The 12,625-nt window shown below is 34.2% G+C and overlaps 1 protein-coding gene across 2 annotated transcripts in view; it reads right to left on the bottom strand.

Annotated features, from left to right (window-relative positions):
- The window catches only part of LOC139093727 (uncharacterized), a 58,743-nt gene that overhangs the window by 20,203 nt on the left and 25,915 nt on the right, over positions 1-12,625 (bottom strand). For both annotated transcript variants that reach the window (XM_070644550.1, XM_070644551.1), the window contains exon 3: positions 7,384-7,592. In XM_070644550.1, coding sequence (XP_070500651.1) covers positions 7,384-7,592 — 209 coding nt within the window. The remainder of the gene's footprint in view (positions 1-7,383; positions 7,593-12,625) is intronic.

The raw sequence follows: 12,625 nt of genomic DNA, 5'->3' as shown, positions 1-12,625 counted from the left end.
GAAAATGCACTGCAGCAATGAATGCAATGTAAGTAATAATATACAACAAAATACTATTGTGCAAAATAGGATAAAGCATTTTCTTAGTTATTATTTGCTATAAATTCCTTTTTTTTATGCTGCACATAATAATTCAAATCCTCTCATAACTCAACTTCCCCATTCCTATGTCGTTCAAAAAAATTGAGAGCTTTTTTGCTCCTTCATGCGAGTGATTCATATTCCAAAGTGAACATTTTTTTCATCATAATGCATGAAAAAATTCTTTTAAAATTAAATCTTGTGAATGATTTGTTTGATACTTTTGTGTAACATGCAATGTTCATTGATGTCAGTATGTAAATGCTTTAAACTCTTAACATTCATAAAGATGAATAATAAAATGTGTTTTTCCGGGTCTTGAAGTTTATGACTAGTACACTTATAACTCTGGAACATAGGAACAGGGGCGTATTCAGGGGGGTTATGGGGATTTGAAGGGGTTAACCTCAACTACCCCTTTAAACTCACTTCCATTTTACAAAAATCTTGCTATGAACTTGCATAACAGACAATCATCCACATTCTTTGTAGATTCAGGTCTTTCCGTATACAGCTAGCTAAACACTTTGGAAACACTCCTGCAATAAAGTTAAGATTTTTCAGGACAAGGACGTAGCAACTGAGGAGTTTTAGTTAGAAAAAGGAATTTTAAGTGCTTACTGAGGAAAGGCTAACCTAAGAACTCTTGGAAGGAAGCTGTTGATAAAGATAGGGTTGCAATTGATGTTGAAAATTGCAAAGTTGAAACCAGCAAAAGAATCAACTTCAGGTGGCATCAATAAGGGGTCATGGATGACAATTGATCTGTATAACTAGCGAAGTAAGCAAGTAAGGGTGAAGGGGTTTGCAATTTAGTTATGTAGTCTAAAATTTGGTTCATACTTACTTACTTCGCTGGTCGTACAGATCAGTTGTGATCCATGACCTCCCAAAATTTGGTTCATAATTACTGATAATAATTTTAAGGAGGGAGAATAGAACCAGGAATAGAACCAAAGAACGGTGTATTAGCGTTCCATAATTCACAAACCTTACCACATCCATCAATACAACTCAAAATTAAACTCAATATCCTGAAAAACAACTCACAAAGAGAATCCTGTGAATACAAGCATATGATATGCCAAATTAACGAATGATGAGCAGATTAAAGGTCAGAACAATATTATTATCCGTAAAAAATTAAATTCATATCGTGTACATAAATATGAAAAATTAACAAAAAAAGGGAATTAATTATTTCAGGAATCAAATTATCATACACACAATAAAAAAAAGCAGAAATTTCAATTATTCAGCTATCGTATTTCCATCACGTTTCTCGAACAACAGCGGTTATACAAAAGTAATGGCAAATTATTCACATGTTCGTTAAAGAAGAAATTTAATATACAATAAAAAAAAATTCGTGAATGTGTATGAAATGTGAGGAAGCTCCACTTTTCAATTTCACATATTTTATTCGATGCATATACATAGATCCATATAAATATTACACAAACAATATCCAATTCATCTGATTACGATGAGAATAGTGTATACAGTGGTTGTAGCTGTATGCTGTATGTTGCTTGAAATAAAAAAATCATTTTTCATCACTAGACAATAAATTAAAAGCTTTAAAGCATCTTTTTTCAAGCTACTGCACCATACAATTGGGATAGTCGAAAGAAGTGTTACATTTCTCTCACAGAACAACGACAAAAAGCATTTCCAATTTTATACTCTCGATGCAACGATCTCGTATTTTGCTATTTTGTACCCATAGAATGTGCATTCATATGAATGCTTGTTAAATGAGGATGAAGTAAGGGGAAGAGCTGAGAGCTTTGACGATGCAAAAGCAATGTAATTAATTATTTAGGAATTTAGGAGTTGAAGTGGCTGAAATGTGTGTGTGTCTGTATGGAAATTATATTTTGGTTGATAATTGTGACCTAAATATTTTATGAATGGCATCTAAGCTCGAATTTTGGGTAGGAACATTTCAAAGTTTCTATAGTCCAGTGTTGGTTAATCTGTGTGCCGGAGCACAATGCTGTAAATTATTTGGAAATGCTATGAACCTCATTTTGTGTGCAATTTTAATTGTGGCTTATCAACAAAGTGCCTCCAGGCTAAGACGTGTCTTAACTATTTGAATACATTGCTTCCTTAAACTTCCAGGTATACGTTATTAGCTGATATAGACGGACTCTTAGAATACAGGTGTGTATCTACCATATTTTGGATGGAATTCGCAAAAAACGGTGACCAGGAGCACAAAAAGCTTATTGGCGCAGAAAAGTGATGAAAAAATGCTCTATGTCTGGTACGGTAAGAGCCAGAGCAAGAAACATAGTCAAATGGAAGGCATTGTTTTGTATCCTAAGTTCCACATAGGAGCATGGTTACAGCAAGTAAGTTTAGCGTAAATTGAAGCTTAAAAATCAGGATTCAATCAACATTGCTTACTTACTGGAATCATGATCCGATGTAAAGCCTACTCTCGAGAATATGCTCTTTGCATGTTAGGGCTAGGTTCGTACAAAAAGCTCTCAATCTGACTCTACTACTGCCCTTATCCCAAAGTTTGAGTCAACATTAGAAGACTAATATCTAATTTCTAATTTGACCTCATTTATAAAACGACACTACTAACATTTCAGCATAAATTAATGCATTCGTTTGATCCCAAAACACTACATAAAAATGCCATTTTTTCAACTACAAGAGAGTGCAGTAACTCAAAGCCATTTGTCCCACTGCTTTTACACAGTTTTTCAATAAAACTTAATATAAAATTTTCTCTGGAACGCGTGTAAATAGATGCAGCTGAGAAGAGCACGTAATGAGTTCAACCCTTTTATTCTAGTTCGCCATGTATACATGTATGCAGTATGTAATTTTATATTCTAATAGCAAATCGTGATACTCTAAAGTTGAATAAAACTATTGTTTTTGTCACATTTAAAATTAATTTTCTTATATTCACTGCTGTAGCTACATATTTAAAGGCGTGATATTTGCAGTGTTTTGGAGATTGGCAAAAACTTTTTTTATGAAATGAGAGACTTGAGAAAACGTTCATTAGGTTAATTGGATTCGTTTTCTTTAAAGCTGATAAATTTTAACATCAAGCCACCCTTCTTCATTTTTGTATGAAATTCGAAAACTGACATGTTTTGTTATTTCCACGAAAATTAGATAGGAAGAAAATGTACACCTGCTCTTCCTCACATTCTCTTGTTTTCCTCTACTTTTGCGGAAAATTAGCAGGATTGATAACTTCCTGGCGTTTACAGAATATTCAATATTCCACAATTTATGCTACTTTATGGTCGTTAAGCAGTGCTAACTTTTAGGTTAGGTTTATTTGATTTCAATGTTCATGCAGATTAGGCAACGAAAGAGCAGCAGATGTGTTGTAGTAAGAGTGTCAGCCTACCAACCTGAACAATCAGAGTTCGATTCCAGGAAAAGTCTAGTTGGATTCGTGAGCTTTTTTGTTGCTTCTAGTTGTACCAACTCAGTTTGTGTTTTCGCGATACTCAAATTGAAGCTACGGAACATAACCTTAATTCACTACCTAAATTCTTTGGTCGCCCATATTTTCTTCCTATACCTACAAAATTAGGCTTATTTATAACAAGCCTCGCCCTACAATGCTCTTAATTCTGATTCATAATGCAATATAATAATTTATACAGCCCCAAAGCTTGACACTTGCTAAAATTCAAGCGTCGCCCAAAGACTGATCCACTTCGTAGCCTAAGGGCAACCAAATTTCGAGAAATTTACGGCATAATCATCAAAATGTTATAATAAGTGAGGCTTTAGTCTAGGGCAGTTCAAGTATTAACACAAAGGTGTGCCATACCTTAAATTAATCTGGACAACACTGCTTTGAGCTCTTGTCAGTATTCTTGTCATCAACACCGGTATTACTAATCCCATACATAATCCCCACCACCCTTACTAATATCACATCATAACTGCTCATAATGACTTAACAGCTTATTCTTAAAACTCCACCAACCAAGAAGTTTAAAAGCTAATAACCTCATCTGAATCCATACATATAGCATAATCATTTTAGTAATGGCATAATGTGTTGAAAAGAAGCATAACACGCACCAACAGCCTGATGTCGAGGATGTATTGAAGGCACACACCAAAAAAAAAAATGCTCTCAAAACTATACAGTAGAGGAAGTAGGAAAAAAACCTTTTTTTTAACCTGTATATGTATACACAAAAACATTCATTCACATAAAAGGTGTTGAAAAACTTCCGGTACAGTCATATACACAATTCTCATATGTGTGTAATAAAGAGCTTTATTGTGGAAAATTATTTTATTGTTATGGATGAAAATTTTTTTTCTCTCTCTTCCTTCTTATGTGCCATGGATGAGAAGTAACGAAAGAGAAGGTACAACATATATATTTTATATGATTGTATTTTGCACATTCACAACACCTTTTGCATAATGTTGAATTCATTATAATAATTTTTTATGCTTCAAGACTCTCATACTTCAAACAATTTTTGTTGAGGTTTGAGTTGGGTGAGTTGTGGTTGAGACGCATTTTGTGGTGACTGGATTTTTGCTGAATAAGGTTTGAAAAATTCAAATCCTTCAAAGTTCTGCAAAATTCTATTAAAGTCATAAGCCAGACACCATCCTGAACAGAAATTATGGCCATTTATGGCACCACTGGGTAGTCTAGTGATAGGCAACCTTTTATTTTTCACGGCATACCTTGATTAAGGTATCCCGAAGTCTCAATCTCAACAGATTCTCGAGTAGGAAGTCTCGGTCTCAGTCTCGGCATCGGGAACCCTTAACCATGGTGAAAAGCCTCTACTGAAGTCACACATGACATATCGTTAATGGTTCTTTCAAGTATACCTCGGCATATAGGCTGCGAACCACTATGTCTTCGCTGGCCATACATATCAAGTGTGATTCTTGGTCTCCCTCAGTCGACATGTCAAGCTGGCTCTATTGCTGACTACCGCTTACCAATTGCCAATTCTAAGTGTAATACTATCTCAGCTTCTTTATATGAAGCAAACCACTCATATCTCCTTATTACACAGTAAGACGCAAAGCTACTCTAACGGCCAATTCCGACCACCAACAAAAGAACCACTGAACTAAAGGATGAACAAGCAAGCAAAACACTCTTAAAATATTCCTACTCTTTGCTGTTGCTGCTTGATGTTATGTTGTAATGTTATGGCGTGTAAACGTTAAACTCTATAAATGTTAAATGATGCTTATATTGAAGCGTGTTTAAATGTGAAGGGATTCTGTAATGTTTATAAGTAGGTTTTATGTGAGAACTCTCTAATGTGTATGAAGGAATTCTTTTTTTAAGAGGTCTTTTTAAGACGGAAGTGGCTGGATATTAGCTTTGTTTGTTTGAGATGACTGACAATTATGTGAGATATTTATGAATGTTTTAGTCATAATGGGAGCTTACTTATTATTGTGTGAATATTATATTCATAAAGTGTAGTAATATTGACATAAATGGGGATTTTGGGGAGATGGGGAGAGAAGGGGTTTAGGGTCAATTCCGCCCTTTTTTTTGGAAAAAATCTTCAATTTGCTAGGATTTATATGAAAAAATCCCAAAATTCCATCAAATTTCGACGCATAATGAAGAAGCTAGTCCAGTGGTGGACAACATTTGGTACGCGACACACTAGTACGCTGTCAAAAAGGTTTCAAAATGCCATGAACCCTTTAACGAGTGTAATTTCAATCGAGGCTAATCACAAAGGTGTTCCACGAAGAATAAACACTTGCCCACCACTGAACTAGTCTAAAACATTGAAATTGACAACAAGTTAAGTCTTAAATACATATTGTTATGTACGTTAATCAACACAATTCCATAAAACCGCAAACAATGAACTCATTGAATCACAACAACCAATTAATTATCGTGAAAATTCACTTAAATACCCTAAACATCCCTAATCAGTCTCTCAATCCGTAACAACATGCTCATTACAATTTTCACAGAATCTCAAACTCCCCAAATTTCCCAATTCATTGATTTAAATATATTTTCCTACACCTCCAAATCCACAAAAAGCAGATCCTACCCCAGTCCTCTATCATACCACACCAATTTCATCATTGTTTGTTATTTGCTGCTGTTATAAACATGAAAATCAATTATGAATTAGCATTTTACACCGCATGAAAATAGTACAATAGACATCGAGTGTGGAATAGCAATAAAGCGATAAAACAAAATTCAAATCTCATATGGATAAAATTTGAATAAATGAGATGTATTCAATTTATCTCTATAGACTATAGATGTGAGAATCTATGCATAAATTGTGTATGTGTTGGGACTTTATAATGATAAACTGTTTGAAGTAAAATGTGAAATCCTTAGAGACAATCATTCAATAATTTTTCTGGGTGAATTAAAGGGCTGAATTTTAAGCAATTTTTCAATTTTACTAAAGTGAAAACATCCCCCAGGGGGACATAAATGGATTAAATGTATTTATGCGAATTACAGTAAATATTTGCATTAGATTCAGTTCAGGATTGTTCGGAAAATACGTAACACTTAAGGCAACCTTTTATTTCCCGCGACATATCTGGATGGTAAGCCTCCACCGAAACTAGGATTACTGAAACACTGGATTTTTAAGAAACGGCTGTTTCAGTTTTAAATTTTTCCAAAAATGGCCCGTTTTCCGTTTTTGCTAACGGCATCAGAAACTCCTAATTAAACCGCTCACGGAATATTGGTCATGGCATTTTCAAAAAAATATTGATGGGACACTAGTGTACCGTGGCTCACAGGTTGTCCACCGTTGACATAAGGGAAAGTGAAGTAACGGATTTTGGGTTCAAGGTTTTGATTCAAGGCAATAAGGTGACGTTGCTTGAATTTATTATTGATGTTACTTAATTTTTGTACGTTCGCTTAGCAAGCAAGTCGATAAATTCTTAAACACAACCCTCACATCAGCAAAAAACGAAGATTAACTAAGGTAAGACGTGAAGTTGTCCGGACAACACCGTATCGGTGGATTTCGGTCCATTTTAGAAACACAATCAGCACAATCTGGTGAATCGTTAAATTAACCGTTATGGTGCTATCAGAGCAACTTTGCATTTTACCATTCATACTTCGATTCAGTGGTACCTCTAGCAGTCAAAGCGCATTCTATCGAGAACTTGCTTTACTGAAATATACTAGTTAAGAATACTCGAGAGCGTGCTCACCGCCTATTCCACTTTTTAAAGCTTGCTTTTTGCCTGCTAGGGTACCTTAACGAACATAGTGTGCTGCTCAAGCTAAAAATCTGATAAACTTACTTCAACATAAATCCCAGGCACAGGAAATGTCTGTAGTGATGGCTCCTTTTTCGGTGTAAATCGAAAAAATTCCCTCTTTCCTTTATACCATTTTAATGAGTATAGTGTATCGCCTTCCAAATCATATAGACACATTAAATTTACATTTTCACCACGCCTCACAGCTGTCGGTACTATCACTCTAACGTCTTTCAATGTCAATACTATATCTATAATGAGATAAAATTGTAGAAAAAAAGAATTTATGAATAGATTATTAATGAACGAATAAACATTTAAATTTAAATACATCAAATTAACAAGTGTTAAGTCAATTAGCAATTCAATTTGAATTCATTTAAATTTTAATTGCTTTTTCTGGCTTTTTTTTTCGTTTCCACATCCTCCTTCCATTTTGTGTGACTTCCTTAACTTTGATTTACACATTCTCTCAAAAAGAAAGCTTGTGACTTTTATGGTAATTTATGTTCTTCTTCTTATTTTCTGTGGGATTTTTGTCGGAAAAAGTTTTTGGATTCAATTGCCTTATGATGAGAACTTTTAAGTCTTGGAAAATAGAAAATTTAAATCTTTTTAAGGGAATCAACCTATTTTTAATGCCTTTTTCACTTTATAAATACTCATTGAAATTAAAGCACACTTCCTGTATGCTACAACCTACGTTCTTTATAAATAGGTTGAATTTAACATGAAAATGTCGTTCTATTTGACATATGTAATTACATATTTTTCCAAATTATATCAATTAGTTTCACTCGTGTGCACATTTAAGTATTATGTAGGTATCCCGAGTGATGAAAAGGCAAGTTAATATTCATTAGCAACCTTCATATGGCTGGTCAATCTGAAAAATGAAGAAGGCTTGCTAAACAAATTTTATTAATACAAAATAGACCCTATCCTCCATTTGGCTGTCACATAGACGCCTATTAGTCACCAAATGAAGTTGGCTTCCATTTGGTATTGGTAAAAGGAGTTAAGCAAAGCCTTCTTCATTTGTGTCGCTTAGGAACATCAAAAGGAGCTGCTAAATTTTTAGATTTGCCTTTAAAGTGCAATTGAAGGATTTCAATGTCATTTTATCGTGTTGTCACCAACACAAGGCCATAGCAGAGCTCGAGTATAGTCTGGACTGTACTGATGCCTTGTATACCCCAGGTCTAATACCTAGTATACCTTTAAACTCAATAAAATTATGCAAATATCTTTAATAATTGAAAATTTTTTCCATATTTTTTACAAAATATTATTCAAAAAATCCTACGTAGATTCCAACCAAGCATGTTCGTATGCAACAGTGAAAAATCTTAAATATTTTAAGGAAAAGAAGGAAAAATATCATTAAATATTTTATTAAACGATCTTCTTGATGCTTGAATGTTTGCCGAGAAAATATTTACAGTACAGCATTTTTATTAGTGAAAAGGAAATGAAATTTAATAAAGGAAAACATCATTGAGACTGTTTAGATTTTTGTTGATGCTGCTTAACGTTGATTTAAGTTTGATTTGAGATTTAATTTTTAAAAAATTTCAAGTATTTGGATCAAATTTTTAATTTTGGAAAAATGGACTTTTTTGAGATTTAGTGAAGCCATTGGCATTTGTGTCTGTTGGGTTTGGACAGGAAATGACTCTTCCAGTGTTCTGGGTATGAATTTCCAGTATCCTATATCAAGATATCCGAAAAAGTCAACACAACATTGAAATTGACTCAAGAAACCAATCCAAAACTCCCCACAAAACCCACTGACAAAAACATTTCCAAAGTAAATAAAAGAACAAGAAAAATTTTATAAAAGCTATTAAGAGATCATCTCGTTTTCATTTTCATTTCTTAAATTTACACAAGTAATCATCTAAACAACACAACTCTTATCTCTTTCCATCCATTTATTGTTATTCCAACCGAATCAAGATAGTGCCAAAAGTAGATAAAAAAGTGTAGAGAATGAAAAAAAATCTGAATGTGAATAAAGAACAGCTCTTTATGTAGTCACATGCCATAAACAAATATTTGCTCTTGAATTGGAAAAGCTAACAATGGATTGTGAAGAAGAGAACCTCAACAGCAAAAATAAAAAAAAAATGGAAATGGAAAAGAGAGAAATTGAAAATAAAAATGAAATAAAAAGAATATAATATTGCAGAAAAGAAGGTATTTTACATATTTGTGGCCTACAGATGAGGATGGGGAATAAAAAAGGCTATTTTATAGATTTAAGGCACAGTAATGGGGATCTTTAGATTCAAATCAGTATGATTTGTTCATGGTAAAAATCTCTTAGAATTGTTATTATTCAATTGCAGATGGAACTTGAATTTAAACTTAATAATCAAGGTGAGGTCACCCAGAAAGCACACTGCGTATAAATGGACAAGAATCGAGTCTTAGACCGAATTGATTCGCTAGCTTTGGGCCAGATTTCATCGATTCTAGCTTAGTTATCCCAGGCTAGAATCGGACTTTCGACCATTTGTCCACAGGATCAAAATTCTCATAGCTGCTTAGGCATTGCTACGTCGTCATATTGATGGTAGAACGACAAAAGACATAAAAGTAACTTAACGACACCTTGCCGACTGGTTTTAGACAATTTTGACAGCAATAAATTAGAATTGACTTTGTGTGCAGATCAATGGAAGTTGTGTACAGGGTGAATTTAGGAAACCGAAGTCTGACTCTCAAGCTGACCAAGTGTTAACCTTCTTTTTGCATCCCCCAAATACATCGCAGGCGACCAAGCTATTTGCAGAAATAAGTACATTTATGGATAGAGCAAAAGCATCTCCAAATCACTTCATCTAAAGGATTGCAACTCCACAATCAGGTACTGATGGTAAGGCTTACTACTGATCATTTCCGAAATCACCTTGCACAAAGAAAGCAACTTAAGGTCGATCAGGCATGAGTTTAAACCCTAAGTTACTCACGTTTGAATTTAGCTGTGTCCAAGATGGTCATTGACATACTAGACACTAACCCTTCACATTAGACTCAGAAGCTAGATCATCTATAACCAAATAGTCCAAAATGCAATCTAACAGCCCACAATTTTCCAAAAAAATTGCACATAAATCTGCTATGTACTAAAAGTATTAAAACATGCATAGCAACAATATTCAGATTATTTCAGCGCTATCAACATTGTTGCCATTTTTTTTTTCTCTCTATCCTCTCCAGCAATCCTTTCATTTCTCCCATGATTCTTTTTCATTTGTAGGACAGATATGGATATACAGCATTGTTTGTGATTTATCGCAACACAACAATAGTCATAGGAATATTTCTGTATTTAAAAAAAAACTACCCACTGAGCAGTCTGTTGCTTGGTTTCTCATGGATATTTGAAATATGCAAAGGACGTAAATTTTTTTTTCTTTTTCGAATGTTCAGTTCAGTGATTTTTTTAATAACAAAAATGGAATATATTTAAATTATTTTTATTGTTGCAGCATAAAATATTTTCCTGGAGTGGCCTTCAAGTTGGTTAAATCTTGGATGTAGAAGAGGAATTTTATTTTATGGACCAGATGTAGAACTGATTTAGATATTTTGAAATTTTAGTGAGGTTCATATGATGTTTGAGATTTAGTGAAGCAGGATACAGTGGTTCAAAATGAAGTATACTGTTGAGTTTGTGGAATTAGGGTAGTTTTACATTCTAAGGAACTCGTGGTAGACCGAATAACTCCTGGAAGGAAGCTGTCGATAGAGACAGCATTGCATATGGTATTGGCAATTGGCAGGCGGAAGCCGGCGATAGAACCAGTTATAGGCGACATCTGAGAGATAGTCGAAGATCGGATAGTCGAAGATTGTCAAGTGCCTGACTGCCTAGATCTAATCTAACATTATAGACATCATACTTAGTAATCACAAGACAACTCATTTGAATGTGCTGGATTTGATTACTCTAGAATCCTGCCTATAAATATCATGAACATTGTGCAAATCCTTATCATATGGACAAGCATTCTATATAATTATCGAAAGGCTGGATTTCGATAGGAATCGAACCCACCTCTTCTCAAGAAATCCATATTAATATCCAATCTGTTGTCTAAACACTCGGGCACAGAGGTCTAACTGTCGCACTGGCAGAATCACTAACAATTGTACCGACAATCCAGAATCTACTCTGATCAGACACTACCTACACAGCCTTAGTATTCCTCAGTATTTTACAAATCCCTGCTTTTAACAAATTGTATCTCAACATCCAAATATTCAATCTCAAATTCCCCATTTTGCTGAATGCAAAATCACTTTTCCAGAAATTAATTAAAAGGCTCAAAAGTGCTTTAAACTGTGAGTGTTATGCAATTAACAATAAGCATCATAATCACTTAGTAATCCCCCATTGAATTACAGTTTCCAATTTCATACTGAATTCATTTTAAATGCTTTTTACCTGTCGATATAAACAACTGAACATTCCATTTCAGCAAATAAATTCAAAATTATCAATCGAATATTGACTGGTATGTATATATATATATAGGAATACCTATGAATCTCAATAGTGCATTCTTTTTCCGTTTTCATAGACACATCAATGAAGAAATTTTTATTCTTTTTTCAAAATACAGCATAGGGTGTTGGGGGAAACTAGAGATTCAATCACAATAATGTCATGTGCATGAGATACTAAAGAATGTTCTTTTAGCTACGAGGTAGAATGAGCAAAAGATTGTGGAAACATTTACAGCATTTTGATATTACCTATAATGGAATGGTTTTGTAGCTCAATTGTTAGCATATGAGAGGATGTTCTGAGCTGAATGATATTTGTTTTTGTTAGAATTGTCATAAATCATATGAATTGATTCTATTGTCGATCGGGATCGCAGTGCTGTTCGGCCAGGAATTCTTTTTCATTTTTCGTAAGTCATTAACCCATCCTTTCCCTAAGTTGCGTAATAATTCGCATAAGGGTTGGGATTTTGCAACTTTAAGGGATCGTTTGCTTATTACGTCACATAGTAACGAACTTTCTTTCAAAAAAGGTCACCAGAATTCGTGGAATTTCCTTTGTTGGAATTGGATTGGACCATTTTCTTCCCACTTTCGAATGCCATGAGCAAATAGCTGCTACATGGCCCCTAAGTCATATTCGATGCTTGTCCTCAGTTTTCTCAAGTTCAACCTTATCATGGTCAATCTTTTACGCCTATTATGATCCGCGACGCACTAAACGAGCAGTCGTCACGATATCTTACGCTCTTCGACACACTACCCG

Source organism: Chironomus tepperi, unplaced genomic scaffold (assembly GCF_022539635.2).
Source record: "Chironomus tepperi strain 1889 unplaced genomic scaffold, CSIRO-AGI_Ctep_v1 contig_337, whole genome shotgun sequence".
Taxonomy (NCBI): Eukaryota; Metazoa; Arthropoda; class Insecta; order Diptera; family Chironomidae; genus Chironomus; species Chironomus tepperi.
This window is presented reverse-complemented; position numbering and strand designations above follow the sequence as displayed.